This window comes from Triturus cristatus, chromosome 4_2, assembly GCF_964204655.1.
Source record: "Triturus cristatus chromosome 4_2, aTriCri1.1, whole genome shotgun sequence".
Taxonomy (NCBI): domain Eukaryota; kingdom Metazoa; phylum Chordata; class Amphibia; order Caudata; family Salamandridae; genus Triturus; species Triturus cristatus.
Window position 1 is genome coordinate 565,285,054 of NC_140586.1, and position 17,902 is coordinate 565,302,955.

General features: G+C 49.5%; 1 protein-coding gene across 2 annotated transcripts in view; it reads right to left on the minus strand.

The window, feature by feature from the left end:
- GPSM2 (G protein signaling modulator 2) overlaps positions 1–17,902 on the minus strand; it is a 362,291-nt gene that overhangs the window by 40,173 nt on the left and 304,216 nt on the right. For both annotated transcript variants that reach the window (XM_085602218.1, XM_085602219.1), the window contains one exon: positions 14,779–14,961. In XM_085602218.1, the coding sequence (XP_085458344.1) occupies positions 14,779–14,961 (183 nt within the window). The remainder of the gene's footprint in view (positions 1–14,778; positions 14,962–17,902) is intronic.

Here is a 17,902-nt window from a genome sequence, read left to right on the forward strand (position 1 = left end):
TTCCATATATCCCAAGCCTGTTTAAAAACATGGTCTCAATGGCTAGGGCAAGGTTGAACAGATGGGCTATTACAACCATCAGAGCATAAATGACCATCGGGCGAGGGGATGAGATATGCTCTGAATGTTGGCCTTATACATCGTTCTCCCTTTCCACACAGGGCTGATGTGGACTATTTGCCTGAATCCATCGATAGACTGTGCACTGCACATGGAGCACTATTTCCAGATGCAGGTGTGGGTCTCTCCATATAGCGGCACTTTTGACACTATCTCCACACAGCAATACGCATACTCACCATCCTCTAATTCCAGCATGGGTTTCTTCTTAGTATGATAGCATGCGCATGCTCACAAGTGAATTCTGAATTTTAGAGACAACCTGACACCCTGTGGGTAAACTAGCAATTTTCTACTCACTTCATATCTATTTACTGTCACTGATATACAGTGCAACATAAATTAAACCATAAGCGTGATGGCTCTGAGTACAAAACCTGTTTTTAATTCACTTTTTAAATCTCCCTATTTATAGCTTAGAATTTAAGAGAATTAAGGGCACATACTAAAACTAATGATATACAATTTTTGGTTGCCTGCAGACGTTACTTTGATTCATCCTGTGGCGTCCTGATGAAGGCAATTTGCGGAAATGCGCATAGAGAATATCATTGCCCTGCATAACTTAAGAATATCATTGCCATGCGCAACTTTGTTTTTTGGCCACTAAAGAACAAGTTACTTACCTTTGGTAACGCATTATCTGGTAGAGACTATCTAGCTGCAGATTCCTTACCTTTGAATTTCCCAGGCGTCAGGCTGGACCCGGAAACTTCTGCTGAGCAATACCCCTTGCGCATGACATTCGGTGGCTCTATTCGGCTCCATGTTAAGTCGTCGTTAGCGTCCGTTATATCACAGTGCCTATATAGGCGCTACTCAGGCGCGCTGACGTCAGTACTTTAGTTTTCTCCAAGCCCAAAGCGGCGAGCAACAAAGTAACTGACTTAGTCGTGTGCAAAACTAGGGCCCTGAAAAGGGGGAAAACAACCCTAGTCCAACAATATCAGTCCGCAATGCGAGGAGGCATCAGTGGGGCTGCAAGGAATCTGCAGCTAGATAAAAGTCTCTACCAGATTAATGCGTTTCCTAAGGTAAGTAAGGAGTAGTTTATTTTCTGTAACTCCAGTTCTGTAGTAGGGGTATCTCTGTTATAGTCATAATCTAGTGAATAGTCCCGCCCATGTGCGTGGACCCCGGAGCAATAAAAAAGAATCTCTAAAAGGTGACAAATCATGCAGACCTGCATACACCTTTAAGAGAGAATTTAATTTAAAGACAGATAATGCAGCCTATACCCACAGGCTACACTGTCCAGTACTTCAACTAGAATTCCACCAACATCCACAAACAGCACTGCCTGTCTAGTTTTTCTCCACAAAGGAAAAAACCCTGCCTCTACCAGCAAAAGCCTCTGGAATGATAGAGAGGAAGGAGAGGACAGACAAGCCCCATAGGCTGCCATTATGTGGCTTGGAACAGGATACTGTGCCTTTAAGAAAACTTTCCAGTTTTCCAGAACTTTCCCCAGTATCCCAGAATGCCCAGCAGGTCCCATTTACTTTCAGTTCTTTTTGAAGGCGTAGCACGCCAGACCTGTAGCATTCTACATATGAATAAGTATCTCTCCACCGGGGAGGAGGGCGGGCGCTTATGACTATAACAGAGATACCCCTACTACAGAACTGGAGTTACAGAAAAGAAACTACTCCTTCTGTAGTAGGGGATCTCTGTGTATAGTCATAATCTAGTGAATAGAATGGCAAGCCCATCCCCACAAAACAAAAGCGGTGGAGAACACACAAGACACTACCACTACTGTGCGAACAAATTTTGCAGCGAAGCCTGCCCAACCTGAGCATCTGCCCTGGCATCCGTGTCCAGACAGTAATGCGCAGCAAAGGTATGGACCGACTTCCAAGTGGCCGCCTTACAGATTTCCGCAATCGGAACATTACGCAGCAAAGCCGTCGTGGCAGCTTTGCCCCTGGTGGAATGAGCCTTAGGTTTACCCCCTAAGGTCTTATTAGCCTTCTGATAACACAATTGTATGCAGGACACAATCCACCGAGAAATGGACTGCTTAGAGGTCGCAAGACCCGTCCTGACTGAGCCATAATTAACAAACAATTGGTCAGACCTACGAATATCCTTGGTCTTATCCAGATAAAATTTCAACACCCTCCGAACATCCAGGGAATGGAGAGACCTTTCCGCTGGCGAAGAGGGATTCTGAAAGAACGTAGGTAAAGTTATGGTCTGGTTGACATGAAAATCAGAGATAACCTTAGGAAGAAATTTAGGGTGAGTACGCATCACAACCTTAGCAGCATGAAATACAGTATAAGGTTCTTGACAACATAATGCCTGAAGTTCACTCATCCTGCGGGCCGATGTAATGGCCACTAGGAACGCCGCCTTCCAGGATAGGTGCTGCAATGAAGCCTTGTGAATGGGTTCAAAAGGCTCCTTCATCAGTCTGGACAGCACCACATTCAAGTCCCAGGAAGGCGAGGGAAGTCTGACGGGAGGAAACACTTTCTTCAAGCCTTCCAAAAAATCCTTGACCACAGGGATCTGAAAGAAGTAAGTCTGTGAAGGGCATTTCCTGTAAGCAGTCAAAGCAGCCAGATGAACCTTAATGGAATGGAAATTAAGGCCAGACTGCGCCAGATGTAAAAGGTATGGAAGGATGACATCTTCCTTACATGTTGTCGGATCAAAGTTCTTGGACTTACACCAGATACAGAACCTCTTCCACTTGTAAGCATAGGATGGTCTAGTGGAAGGTCGCTTAGACTCCTTCAGAATGTCCATACAATTGTCTGGTAGATTCAGATGGCCATATTGCACTATTTCAGGAGCCATGCCGCCAAACTCAAAGACGAGAGGTTGGGGTGCACCATCCGCCCCCCGAACTTCGTGAGAAGGTCCGGCCTGCACGGCAACCGCATGTGAGGAAGGAGAGACCGGTGAAGAAGGTCCGTGAACCACCACTGCCTGGGCCACTCCGGGGCGATCAGGATCATCCGCGCCCTGGACTGGGACAACTTGATGAGCACCGCCGGAATCAGGGGAATGGGTGGAAAAGCGTACAGAAAGCTGTTCGACCAATCGATCCATAGCGCATTCCCCAGCGTCCCCCGCTGGTAGTACCTGGATGCGAAGTCTCGGCATTTGCTGTTTTCGGCGGTGGCGAACAGATCTACGTCTGGAGTCCCCCACCTTGCGAAGACTTCTCCTAGTACTTCGTCGTTTATGACCCATTCGTGGTTTTCCTGAATCAGCCTGCTCAAGGCGTCCGCCTGAGCATTCTGCACTCCTGGCAGATGCGTGGCCGTAATAGTCAGTCCTCTGGCCAGCAGCCAGCGCCAGATCGCCTGCGCCTCCTGCGACAGAGTGCGCGATCTCAACCCTCCCTGCTTGTTGAGATAATACATCGTGGTTGTATTGTCCGTCTGTATCAGCAGCGAGTTGGTCTGGAAGGACGGAAGGAAGGCCTTCAGTGCCAGGAAGACAGATCTGAGTTCCAGGAAATTGATGTGGTACGTCGATTCCAAAGCAGACCACTTCCCCTGAATCTGCAAGTCCCCGGAATGCGCTCCCCAGCCCTGGAGAGACGCATCCATCACGACACTCGTCGTGGGAATGTCCTTGTGGAAGGGAACCCCCTTGAGGAGGTTTTCCGCCGAACACCACCACTTCAGAGACTGAAGAGCATGCAGCGACAGGCGTATTTTGTCGTCCCAAGAGCCTGTCCTCTGATCCCACTGATCCTCCAAACTCTCCGGCAGTGGTCTCATGTGTAGCCGAGCGTGAGGCGTGAGGAAGATACAGGAGGCCATCGATCCCAGTAGAGACGACACCTTCCTCACTGTCGTCGATGGAGCAGTCCTGAGGTCCTGAGCCTTCCGAAGGAGTGATAACCGTCTCTCCTCCGAAGGAGACACGCTTGCTGACCGCGTATCGATGGAGGCCCCCAGGTACTGTATGCACTGGACCGGAGTCGTGACCGACTTGGACATGTTGACGTGTAACCCCAGCTTGTGCAAGAGCTCGCACGTCCATCGGAAGTGTTCTTGCGCTTCCGCGAAGGATGATGCCTTGATCAGCCAATCGTCCAGATACGGGTAGACAAACACCTTGTTCCTCCGCAGGTGTGCCGCCACCACCGCCATGCACTTCGAAAAGGTCCTGGGCGCAGATTTTAGCCCGAATGGCAGTACTGTGTATTGATAGTGATTGGCGCCGACTTGGAATCGCAGGAACTTCCTGTGCTTCCTCGCTATGGGCACATGGAAGTACGCATCCTGTAGATCTATGGCACAGAGCCAGTCTCCCCGTTGCAGCTGAGGGTAAATCTGGTGCAACGAAAGCATGCGGAACTTCTCTCTGCGAATCCATTTGTTTGCCTGCCTCAAATCCAGAATGGGCCTGAACTCGTTCCCCTTTGAGACAGAGGTACCTCTTCTACCGCCTTTTTTCTCAACAAGATGTCTGCCTCCGTCTGGAGCTCTCTCAGCTGGAATCGAGAGCTGACCGGCGGAATCGCTGGAGGCGGGCTGATAAACCGAAGACTGTATCCATTGCAAACAATATTCAGCACCCACTTGTCCTGAGTAATTTTTCTCCACTCTGCCGGAAAAAATTGAATGCTTCCCCCCACTGGAGTGGGTAACGGTTGAGGGGGAAGTAACCGCTCAGGGCCGAGACCCGGCCGGGCCCTTGGTTGTGGTAGTAGCCTGCTGGCCTCCTCTACCCCTCTGGCGTTTCTGGAAGGGCTTGCGGAACTGCTGCTGTTGTGGCTGCTGCTGTCCCGAGCCCTGCCCACGCCCTCTGCCCGACGACCCGAACCTCCTTTGGAACGGGCGCTTCTTTTTCTCGGCCTTCTCCAACCCGACGGCCGTCAGGGTTTCCGCCTCAGCCTTCATGGGGGCCATCTCATCGTCCGCATGCTTCCCGAACAGGGTTTCCCCCGAGAAGGGCAGGTTGGCCACTCTTTGCTGCGCCTCTGGCTTGAGGGACGTCAGGCGCAACCACGAATGGCGCCGCTGGTGGACGCCATGACAGTAGGCGTGGGCGGCCAATAAAGATACGTCCGCCGCTGCGCTGATCGTTTGGTTCGACACCAGCATGCCTTCGCGCACCGTCTCCAAGAAGTCCTCCTTCTTGTCCCGTGGCAGGAGGTCTGCATATTGCTGCAGGGACTCCCACAGGGCCCGGTCGTAACGGCCCAACAAAGCCCCTGCACTCGCCGCCTTCATGGTGGTGGCGGCGGTACCACACACCTTCCTGCCCGCAGAATCCAGCCAGCGGCTTTCTTTGTCGGGTGGAACCGTGGAGGCCGGGGCGGTCGCATGTTGTTTTCTTGCCGCAGTCACGATCACCGAATCCGGCTTCGGGTCCACTCTCAGAAATGACGGATCCGACTCCGGGGCCCTGTACTTTTTCATGAGCCTGGAAGGAGCGGTCGTCGCGGGAGTAAGGAACAGCTCCAAGGCGGGTTCCACCAGTCCTGGTACCAGAGGCAGTAGGGGGCGAGACAGGTGTTTTTTATGAAGCGTCTCGAATATCACGGACGTCGTGGGTGTTGGAACCGTCACCGTGATACCCAACTTTGCAGCCCCTCGCAACAGCACCTCTTGGAACGAGACCAAGTCGTCCACCGGAGACACCCTCGTCCCCGGGGAGTCCGACAGCGTCGGGGAAAGGTCTCTGTCCGAGGAGCGCGTGCGCGACCTGGACCTATACCTCCTACGGCGTCGTCTTGAGTCCGACGAGGACCGTCCACGGCTCCGTGATCTTCTCCTCCTGTGAGAGCGGGAGCGCGACCTCTTCGGCTTCGGCCTGTCCGCCGGTCTCGCTGGTCCAGGCGACCGTGGGCGTCGTGGCTTCGGGGTCCCCTGCGGCGGAGTCGGGTACCGTGGAAGGGAAACCGACCGCGGGGGAACCGGCGGCGGTCCCACAGGGGTGCGTGGCAGCGACAGAGGCTGGGGCGGCGGAGGCAGCGCCCGCGGCCGAGGTGGCGGTGGTGGAGGTGGCGGCGGTGGAGGTGTTTGTGGAGGTGGTGGTGGAGGTGGAGGTGGTGGCGGTGGCGGTGGAGGCGGCGTCGGCGGGAGAGGAGGAGGCGACGGAGGTATCCGAGGCGGCGTATACACCACCGAGTACACCGATCCCGGTGACTCTCTCTTCCTCGACGTCTATCTTCTCCTCGACGTCGATCGTCGCCTCGACGGCGATCGTCGCCTCGACGCCGATCGTCGCCTCGACGCCGACCTGCGCCTCGACGGCGACCTGCGCCTCGACGGCGACCTGTGCCTCGACGGCGACCTGTGCCTCGACGGCGACCTGTGCCTCGACGGCGACCTGTGCCTCGACGGCGACCTTCGCCTCGACGTCGACCTGTGCCTCGACGTCGACCTGTGCCTCGACGTCGATCTTCGCCTCGACGGCGACCTGTGCCTCGACGGCGGCCTTCGCCTCGACGGCGACCTTCGCCTCGACGGCGACCTCAAGCGTCTCGACGTCGATCTCCTTCTCCTCTTCATCGACGGCGAGCTGCGATCCCTCGACGGCGAATGCCGACGCCGGGTCCCATCTCGACGACGACCGTTGGACGGAGCCGACGACGGCGTCGTCGCCGACGACGCCGATGTAGTCGACGGCGGCCTATTCAGGTCCCTCGACGGCGATCGTCGACGCCGCTTTTCCCCAGAGCCCTGGGGGGACGGCGAACAGACGGTGGTCATCCTCCTCGACGCCGCCGACGCCCTCGACGTCGACGGGGAGTGGGAGCGCTTACAGGTCTTCCTGCCCCTGGGGAGCCCCCCAGAGGCCTCAGTATGGGCCAAATCAGCCCCTCCAGACCCACCTGGTGCCTTCAGTCTTCGTTCCTCCAGAACTTGAAGCCTGATCTTCATTCTGTCCCTCAGGGTCCTGGCAGAGAACGAGTGGCAGATGGTACAGCTTTCAGGCACGTGGGACTGGGGAAGGCAACCTATGCACACCTCGTGTGGATCAGTTTTAGCCTTCTTTCGACCACATTCCGGGCACTTGTCGAACAAGCCAGGCATGTTGACAGTACCAGCTACTAAACACAAGAAAAAGTGACAAAAATTGCCAAAATCTCAATTAAACCCTTGAAAAGGGGAGAGCTCAATGCTCCAGGGTCCTGCTAGCAGGAGCCGGAAAAAAGAACTGAAAGTAAATGGGACCTGCTGGGCATTCTGGGATACTGGGGAAAGTTCTGGAAAACTGGAAAGTTTTCTTAAAGGCACAGTATCCTGTTCCAAGCCACATAATGGCAGCCTATGGGGCTTGTCTGTCCTCTCCTTCCTCTCTATCATTCCAGAGGCTTTTGCTGGTAGAGGCAGGGTTTTTTCCTTTGTGGAGAAAAACTAGACAGGCAGTGCTGTTTGTGGATGTTGGTGGAATTCTAGTTGAAGTACTGGACAGTGTAGCCTGTGGGTATAGGCTGCATTATCGGTCTTTAAATTAAATTCTCTCTTAAAGGTGTATGCAGGTCTGCATGATTTGTCACCTTTTAGAGATTCTTTTTTATTGCTCCGGGGTCCACGCACATGGGCGGGACTATTCACTAGATTATGACTATACACAGAGATCCCCTACTACAGAACTTGTTCATCTGATAGAGACTCCTAACTGCAGATTCCTTACCTTTGAATTAGATACCCAAGCCATATCATCCCAGCGGTGGGTTGCGGACTCACATCCTAAACTAAGAAGTACTGCAGGACTGAACTGGCAAAATGTCCATCCCTGCGTACCTGTCCATCAAGGCAGTAATGCTTTGTGAACATGTGCAAAGAAGCCCACGTTGCTGCCTGACTGATGTATTGAACTGGGCCACCCCAAGCCAAGGCCGTAGTCGCAGCCTTTGGTAGAATGGGTCCTTAATCCCTCAGGGGGCTGTTTCTTTGCCAAGACAGAATACATTTTGATACAGAGAACTACCCAGTGAGAGATGGTCCATTTCTGCACTCCCCTTCCCTTTTTTGCTCCCATGTACCCCACAAAGAGTTGGTCATCCACCCGGACCTCTTTTGTGCAGTCAAGGTAGAACGACAATGCTCTTTTTGGGTCCAGTTGGTGGAGAAGCTCTTCCTTAGAAGAATGCGGGTGAGCAAAGAAGGTGGGCAAAGTGAAGGACTGAGCCAGAAGGAATGGGGTCACAACCTTTGACAAAAAGGATACTCTGGTAGCACCACCTTGTCCAGAAAGGACATAAGATAAGGAGGTGAGCAAGATAACGCCTGCAACTCACTCACCCTCCGGGCAGATGTAATCGCACCAAGATGGCTGTTTTGATGGTGAACAGCTGAGAGGGGGAGGTGGGGGGGGGGGCTTGGGACAATTGTGCAAAGGCTCAAAGGGAGCACACATCAGATAGGTAAGGACCAAATTGAGGTCCAACTGAAGCATAACAAAGGGAGTGTGTGGAAATAAGTGAGACAGCCTTTTTAGAAGCCTATTTACAATTTGAGACTTGAAGAGATGGCTGGTCTGGCAGCCGCAAAAAAGCAGACAGAAAGGAAAGGTAACCCTTGAAAGATCCCAAAGAAGGGCCCTGTTGGGCAAGGGTTAGAATGAATAAAAGGACAGTAGAAAGAGAAGCAGAAAGAGGGTCAATGGACCTTTCTGTTGAGTATAATGTGAATTTCTGCCAACAGCAGGCGTATATAGTCTTAGTGGAGGGCTGCCTGGCCGCCAGAATAACGTTACAGACTTCGGGAGGAAGGTCAAAAGCTATCAACTGTCACGCTCAATCTCCACGCATGGAGGCGCAGCGTTGATCGGTTCGGGTGGAGAACGTTCCCCTGCTGCTGCGACAGAAGATCCTCCCGAGGGGGCAGCCTGATCAGAAGATCGATGCTCATTCTCAGAAGCTCGGGATACTAGACACTCCTTGCCCAGTCCGGAGCCACAAGAATAACTTGGGCCCAGTTGCTCCTCTTCAGAACCCTGGGCTGGAGTGGTATGAGCTGAAAGGCGTACAAAAGGCCTGAGCTCCACTTGCGACGAAAAGCATCGCCAAGCGATAGCCGCCCTGGTAACTTCAGTGCGCAGTACTGCTGACACTGAGTGTTCTCTTCAGATGCAAGCAAATATAACCAAGGTTCTCCCCACTGCTGAAAGAGACCTTGCGCCACCTCCGAATGGAGACGCCACTCATGATCTGCTAGGCATCGACAGCTGAGTTTGTCCGCCCTGGTGTTCAGAAAACCTGCCAGGTGTTGAACCACCAGAGTTATGCCCTGCTGTTCCAGTCACGTCCAGAGACACAGGGCCTCTCGGCAGAGGGTCCACGACCCCACCCGCCCTGCTTGTTGCAGTACCACATGGCGGTGGTGTTCTCCGTGAACACCTGCACTAGCTTCCCCTTGACAGAGGGAAGAAATGCCTTCAATGCCAACCGAATCGCTCGGAGCTCCAACAAATTTATGTTGAGCCCCGTCTCTGCCGGATACCAGTATCCCCTGATCTCCACCTCACCCAGATGGCCACCCCATCCAAGAAGTGACGCATCTGTCACATCTGTGAGGTCTGGTTGGGGAAGGGGAGGGGTCTGCCATTGACCCAATCGCGGTTCGTTAACTACCACTGCAGATCTTTCGCAGTTCCTTTGAGATCTGAACCACGTCGGTGAGATTTCCCCGATGCTGTGCCCATTGGAGCTTCAAGTCCTACTGCAGAGCCCACATACGCCATCTGGCATGTCTTACCAACAGGATGCAGGAGGCCATGAGGCTCAATAGCCTCAGAGCCAGTCTCACCGAAATCCAGATAGAGGCTGAAATATAGGAATCATAACCTGAATATCCTGGACTCGCTGCTCAGGAGGATAAGCCCAAAACTGCACTGTGTCCAGAACGAGACCAGAGAATGCAGGAGGTTCGTCGTAGTCTGAAGGTGGGAAGACGACGGCCTGGGGCGAGGGCGCCTTCACAGCCAGTCGTCGAGGTAGGGTAAACGGACACCCCTAACCTGCGCAGATGAGCTGCGACAACCGCCATCACCTCAGCGAACACCCGAGGGGCACTGGTAAGGCCGAATGGTAACACGGTAAACTGAAAGTGCTTGCGACCTACCTTGAACTGCTGGTAACCCCTGTGGCCTGGCAGGATGGAGGGATGAAATGACACCTCCTGCAGATTCAAAGCTACCATCCAGTCTTCTTGGTCTAGGGCAGACAAGACCTGAGCCAGAGTGAGAATTTTTTAATTTCTCCTTTTTGCCGTAGCCCCTTGTTCTTCTTCGGAATCAGAAAGAAGAGGGAATAACAGCCACGGCCTACTTCTGAAACTGGAACCATTTCTATAGCTTCCTGGCCAAGAGAGTCATAACTTCTTCTTGGAGCAAATTTAAATGGTCCTCCGTCAGATGTTCTTGATTTGGCAGAATAGGAGTAGGAAAAGAAAGAAAAGGTAGGGAATAGCCCTCCTGGACTATCTGCAAGACCCACTTGTTCGATGTTATGAATCTCCAGTGGGGGAGATGATGACGTTTCCCACCAAGTGGAATAGTGCGGTCCTGCAGAATCAGCCTAAGATTACTTGCAGGCTGCGGCTCCTGGGGGCAGTGTGGTTGACGACTAATGGCCTCCATTCAGAGATCAAAATGCACCATGTCCTCGTCCTCACACGGCGAGGGCAGTCTGTGCCGGACGGTGGCTGGGGTATGGCTGACGCAGCTGGAAACCCCTTCTGTTGCTACAAAAGGGGCGAAAGGAAGACCGACCACGGGGGTGGAGGAGAGGCCCAAGGATCTGGCAGTAGCTCGGGAGTCTTTGAACCTGACCAGGGCCAAGTCTGTCTTTCTAAAAGAAAAAAAAGGCGGTTCCATCAAAGGGCATGTCCATCAAATTGGCTTGGACATCGCCCGAGAAGCCAGTTGTAGGAAGTCAGGCGTGGCACCTCAAGGCCATCGTCGTTGAAATTCATCTGCCCATTGTATTTAGGCCACACCGTATGGTGAATTTTGCTGCGTCTCTCCCATCCTTGACAGCTTGGGAAAGCACAGCCCGAGCTTCCTCCGGGACTTGTGGCAGCACTTGAGCAACCGTCTCTCAAAGGGATTGGGAGAAATGGCCCAATAAGCATGCAGTATTTACTGACCGCAATGCCAGGCTGGAGGAAGAAAACAACTTCTTCCCAAATGAATCCAGTCTCTTGGATTACCTATCCGGAGAGGGGGAAGGGAATGCGCCTTGGGATGAAGAGGCCTGTACGACCAAACTCTCTGGGGTGGGGTGTTGGCTGAGGAATTTTGGGTTGCCCGGAGCTGGGCGACGGCAGAGTGCAATCGTCCTATTCACAGGAGCCCCTGTGCTAGGTCTGGACCATGTTCCTAGAAGGACGTCTCTAAGTGCCTCATTGAAGGGCAACAGTGGTTAAGATGTGGAAGCCCCAGGTTGACGCTCCTCAGTAGGAGATTAGTCCTGACTTGCACCGAGGGCAGCTCCAGCCCAAGGACCTCAGCTGCCCTCTTAACCACCATGACATAGGATGCCCCCCCACATACTCCGTAGCCACGGTTGGTGGAGAGAGCAAGCCAGTATCTGGAGAGGCATCCAGTCCACTGGCCTCCCCAAGTTCCCCATCCCAGTCCAAATTCTCCTCAGAGATTTCCAAGGTTTCATGAGGGTCCACAGACCCCTTCCAATCCTCTTCCGAGCCAGGCACATCTTCAAAGTGCTCAGGCGACAACATAGAACTTCTGGATTCTGTCGGGGTCTATAGACGCCGTTCCGGCTCCGCGTCGTCGGTGTTGAGGATGGGACTTGCTCCACAGACTGGTATTGGTGACGTCGCAGGCAGCGATTTCTGATTTAACGTAGGGGAAGGTCACGTTGGCACGACTGGTGTCGAACTGGATCCGGCGTCGAACCCAATGGGGCCCCTTCAGAATCCGCGGGGGCCCAAAGGCTCACCAGCTGGGTCATTCCGCTCAAATACGTGGCGCATGGCCTCATAAAACTCTTTTATTTGAGCCGGAGTCGCTCCGGCTCCCGGAAAGGGGGGGGGGGGGGGGGGAGAGACGCAAAGTCGACTGGCTCAGCAAAACCGTGCCTAGAGCGTTGGTGCTCCCAACCTCTCTCTATGACGAACGCCAGCTGAGGTGAAGACAAAGTCTGCTTGGGCTTCTTTTTCTTATGCCTCTTCTCAGAGTGTTCCCAGGATCTCGAATGGGAGGGAGAGGACTTGGGGCTCTGTGAGCGGTCCCGCGAACTCCTCTTCTTCGATCAGGACCATGACCTCCTCAAACTCTCGCTTGACAGTGCCGACTGCCGGGCCTCAAGTAACTTCATTGCCCGCTCCCTCAAGGTCTTCGGAGCCATCGTCCGACAGTCTGAACTCGACTTTGTATCGTGGTCGTGCTCAAGACAACAGACATACGCGGTGGGGATCGGTGACCAACATAATGCGGGAACAAGTCCCGCATGGCTTGAATCCTGTCTTCATTAAAGACATCCCTCGCACACTAAGTCGGAACAATCCAAAAAACTTCGACAAAAGTCGAAGAAAAAGCCTGCCAAAAAGCAGCAGTGGGGTAGCTCTACCCACATCGGCACTTCACTGGCATGGAAAGAAAAGAACTGACATCCGCGCACCTGGGTGGCGCCTATATGGGCACCGCAACGTCATAACCGACACAGACTATGTCTTGCGGAGCCGAATGGAGCCAGCCACCCGAAGTCACGCGCAAGGGGTATTGCTCAGCATAAGTTTCCAGATCCAGCCGGACGCCTAGGAAATTCAAAGGTAGGGAATCTGCAGCTTGAAGTCTCTATCAGATATGTACACTATCTGCTATCATTAATATACTGAAACATTTGGCTCAATTTTTGTATCATAAATGATCAAATAGTCTATTTTCAGATAACATATTTAGAAGGAAGAGACATGTATGTATGCATGAGTATGTCTTTAGGTTATAAAGTTTGTCATTTAGAATTTGTATTTATATTCATTGTTAATTTTTGAGCTCGTAGACACAGAGACATTGTTCGTCATCGATTAAATATACTTTCTCATTGCTGTTATCCTAAAACATTCTTGCTGTAATATTTTTTCTGTGCCCTTAATCCGGTTTCATATTTACTTGTCCAAAATATTTTTAGAAATGTGTTACATTCCCTGCATTTGGAGCCCGCAACATCACTATGTGCTGAGAGCAGAAACTAGATGGTATGAAAAGAATCACCCTAAACCAGTCTGTCAACTGTAGATAGTATTTCTACATCCCATCTGGAAATCGTATGAAGTGGGACCCAAACTTTCTCACTTGGTTCCAGTTCCAAGCTGCTCGACTGATGAAGGTTGGGGGTACTCTGCACAGTACTCGAAGAGATGCTTTTGATCAAGGGATGGTATCACCAATAGCCAGTCTACCAGTGGTGGGGCACATCACCAGAAGCTTGTATCATTGCCTGAAAAGCAGTGGGTTAGTCTGAGACCTTGGGGCCTGCCTTCCTCCCAAGGGGGGAGAAGGGAGCAGGAGCGGTTTTCCCAAGGAGAAGCCCAGCCGCTGAGTCCGGACAGAGGAGCGGCCCAGAAGAAGCAGACTGCGAGCATCGCCGCAGATGACCAATGTGAACCCAAGGGGCTTTCGGCCTTCCTGCCCAACCAAACACTAAATTTGTATGCCAAACAATTCACAAGAGTGCCCAGTCCAGGGGCCTCTACAGAGAAAGACAGAGGACCTGAAATGTGTTTATAAGTCTACTCTTACACATTCTGCAAACACCCTTCAGCCTCAATAAGAAGGGGGGTGGGGGAGGAGAGAAATGACTAAGGGGGAACCCTGCTGGCACACTCCTTCTGCCTCAATGGGGCCGGTATGAAAGCCACCAGCTGTTTTTCTTCCAACCTGCATTCACTGCACCCAGTCCCCTTAGAGACAGGCACAGAGTGGCCGGCAGTGCAATGCTCCTGGGGCTCTATCCCTCCTCCTGGAGAGTTATGTATGTTGAATGTGGCAGTACTCAAGCTGGCTTCATCCCTGGGAAGTGTGGTCCAAGAGACAACTGCTCAAAAGTGCAGTGTTGTTCATTGTGCGTATTCCCTTCATCCCAGAGGCAGTGGGGCCCCAAGGACAATAAAAACCCTTGAGCAAGCTTATAAATCTTTTCTCAGTGAGAAACTCGCGAGTTGGCTCAGACTCCTAAGTTTTAACATGGCTGCCAAAATCAATACTTAGACCTAATCCAGCAAAATTTTGTTAAACTTTGAAAGCATTATTGAAAGGATTGAAATGAGTGTTAAAAAATATATACAAAAGTGTTAACCCTTTGAATCCTTCCATACACCTGATTTTTCAAAATACATAATATCTCTAACACTACTGAACAGGTTAACACCAAACTAACAAAGCACACTTCCTTAATAAAGTTCTACATTTATACCAAGTCTATTCAGTGGGGTTTGCTCTTTCAGCAAAACTTCCTATGTGAATAAAATGGTAAATGATACACTTTCACCCAATACCTTTTTCCCCGCAGACATATCTTCATAAACATGTTATACCAAAACTTAACTGACAGAGTTAATTGTTACGTTTCTTGCAAATCCATTCATGGGGTTCTAGTTATATGCAAATCAAAAACTGAATTTTCTATGGAAACACTGTCTGAATCATAACTACACAGTGGTGACATGCAATAAAAAAATGCAACACGATATAAAACTATATTCTTACCTTTTGTAAACCTGGAACTCTATTGCTACTGTCATTAGAATTACTGGTGTCCTGCAAAATCTTTGTTGAAGAACTGCTTTTGAACTTTCTCCCCTTCAGTCTATTTACAAATATTAACTTTGCAGAAGGTTTGGCAAGTAGAGCTTTCTGTTTGTTAAGAATCTGACTATTCCAGTTGTGAACCTAATAAATAAGAAAAAAGATCACATAACATGTTAGAATATTCACGATAAAGTACATAGTACTAATACACTCACAAAAAGATTGATAACACAATCGAGAAGTATTGTAAAAAATAAAGAAAACTGTCATTTTTTTAACTCCATTGTCTGAAAAGGTATGCAAGGACATTTTTCTTAAAGCCGTCATGTTAGTATAGAAGTGTATTTATTAACTAGAGGGAGCTCATTTACTGATGAGTGTACAAGGAGTTTATGGTAGGGCATCTTAGTTCTGTTGATTGGAATTTGCAATGCAATGTGCTAAAATAATTAGAAAAGTTATAAAATGAGGCACGAAATGAATGAATAAAAACTAAATCTGGGAACTTCGTCTTCCACTGGTGTTTGTGATAAACCACCTAAAATGAATAAGAAGTATACAAAAACAGTGGAGCCCTATTGAGATGGATTGTACCACCCCATCTTGTCAAAAACAATCTAGTGTAAGCAAATTTTATTACAAAATTATTGCAGCTATTTTTCAGTGCACTTCAGTTCAATTCATAAGTCAAATACTGTTTTCCACGCAAATTAAGTGAACTTTATCAAACACACATTAAAGAACACACACAGAATATTTGTTACAAGATTTTTTTTATTTTAAGCATGGCAAGTACATCCAAGCACACATAAGCCAATATCTTTAAAGATGCACACTTGCATGTTTTGAGGGTGTGCAACATTCTATCATTTAGTAACATATTTGGAAACAATGACATTAAAATGAATAGAACTTATAAGTGCAAGACCCCACAGTAGAAAATGCATAGTCCGCAACTCATGGCATACAATAAAATGAATTAAGATAATACACAGCTAAAGGTCTGTTTTGAGGGATCATTTTATCAGAATCACTATAAAATAAACTGCTATCAGGAATAAATAAACATATTTTTCAGTATATAGTTGAACTAGTGATTGTCCTGTGCCAAAGACCACAATGGGGCAAAATGTGCTTTAAGCCACACAAATATTTTATATTAATTTTGATGGATATATAAAACCCTATATAATCTCTCTGTGTAAAAGCCATAACATTTAGCAGGTGAATAAAAAAAGAGTGAGCTATTAAAGTTGGTCTGAATTTGACTGACAGAGTTTTTGTAGAAGTGTTGTCTGGCAGGACTCTGGCTGCTGTAAATGTATGCCCAACTGGTATGCAGAAATCAGGACAGGCGGAACCCTCTCCAATCTGGTCACTAGCATTTTTTAAAAACACTTTACATCATTATTAAGAAGGGCTTTAGGTCTGCAAGATTTAGAATTCAGTGGGTCTGTGGTTTCAGAATTAGGATAAGGAAAGAGTCTATCATGGCACGTGTGCCACGTGATACAGGGTTCACGGCTCGATCCCCGGCTCCTGCAGCAGCTCAGCACCATGTGACTCTGGGCAATAGCTCACTTAACTTCCACGACGGCCCCCAGCGCCTTAAGACCTAAAAGGGTGAGTAGTTTGCGCTTTACAAATACGGATTTACATTTACATTTCACACCTGTGTCAGTGAAGCGTCTAACAATTTGTGTAATGCTTTGAAGAATTTGATGGAAAAGTAACGTGAGTTCAGAACCTTACCAGAGGGGAAACTTTTAATGTCTTTCAGTACCCCACAGGAGGAGATCTAAAAGTCCAAGGACAAGACAGTTTAATCATCTAGTAGTGGCACAAGCATTCGTGAGGGAATTATCTTGGGCCTCAGGATCAATGTGCTGGGGGCAGTGCTAAGTCGAGTGGCAGGCATGTAACAGCAATGATAGCATTGTCAGAATGTAATGTGACATCCTGGGCTTGTATCTGACTAATGTAGTTCCTCACATATCAGCAGAATTTTGCGTTCCCACTCTTGCTTTTCTCATGACCTGTAAAAGCAATCCCTCTTAGGCTGTTTTTCAAGACTGGTTATCATTTGCTCTAGATCTTGTGCCCTTACCTCGGCCAATCCAACAAATGTGGCAGTGTGGGAGATAAGCTTGCCCCTCAGTACCACCGTTGCTACATCCCAGACCATGTCCAATTTAGTCTCTTCATTGCCATTTTCCGGCAAACGGTTATTGAAGGCTTCCTTGATCAAGCTTTTTAGGGTTGCATCTAATGAATGTTAATTCATTAATCGGCCATATGCAGAGTGTGTGGGCTGGTTAGACCAGTTCAGGGTCCTCGTGATGAGTGTGACTTGATAGTACTCGGCCAACATGCCAGCTGATATTTTCCTGGGAAAGAGGGGTCTGCTAATCAGGAAATAAATCTTTCCTAGTAGGAAGGTGGGCCTCTGTTGCAGTAACCCTTCCACTTTTGCCAGACTACTGATGCACTTTGACTTGGCAGCAGCACATGTCACGATACCCCTGAGGAAGGGAATATCCCGAAATGCATTGAGTGAATTTAAATAAAATCGTGGCATGTGGAAACATATAATTCTCCTGTGTTTTTATGAAAAACTGAATAAAATAGTGAATTAGTAAAATTAATTGAAGAAAACTAAAGGAAAAAAGGCAAAAAGCAATGGAGTAAAATGAAGAATAATGAAAAGTTAAATATATTTGATAGATTGGATTCATTCGTGGTGGACGTGGCTGTGCAGCTTGATTTGGATCAGCTTTGGTACCAGTAGTGAGAGTACAGGAGCATGAGCCCTGTACCTCTACAGTGTCTAGACCAATTCTTAGACATTGTAAGTACAGTAATGCCATTAAGAGTATATGGTGCTGGGAGTTTGTCATTACGAACTCCACAGCCCTATAATGGCTTTACTGAAAACTGGGAAGTTTGGTATCAAATTTCTCAGCACATTAAACCCACACCGATGCTAGTGTGGGGTTTAATGAAAAATGCAGTCAGAGGGTATCTTAAAGATGCCCCCTGAAAAACGACTAGCCTGTGGTGGGTTCCCTGACTGGTAAATACC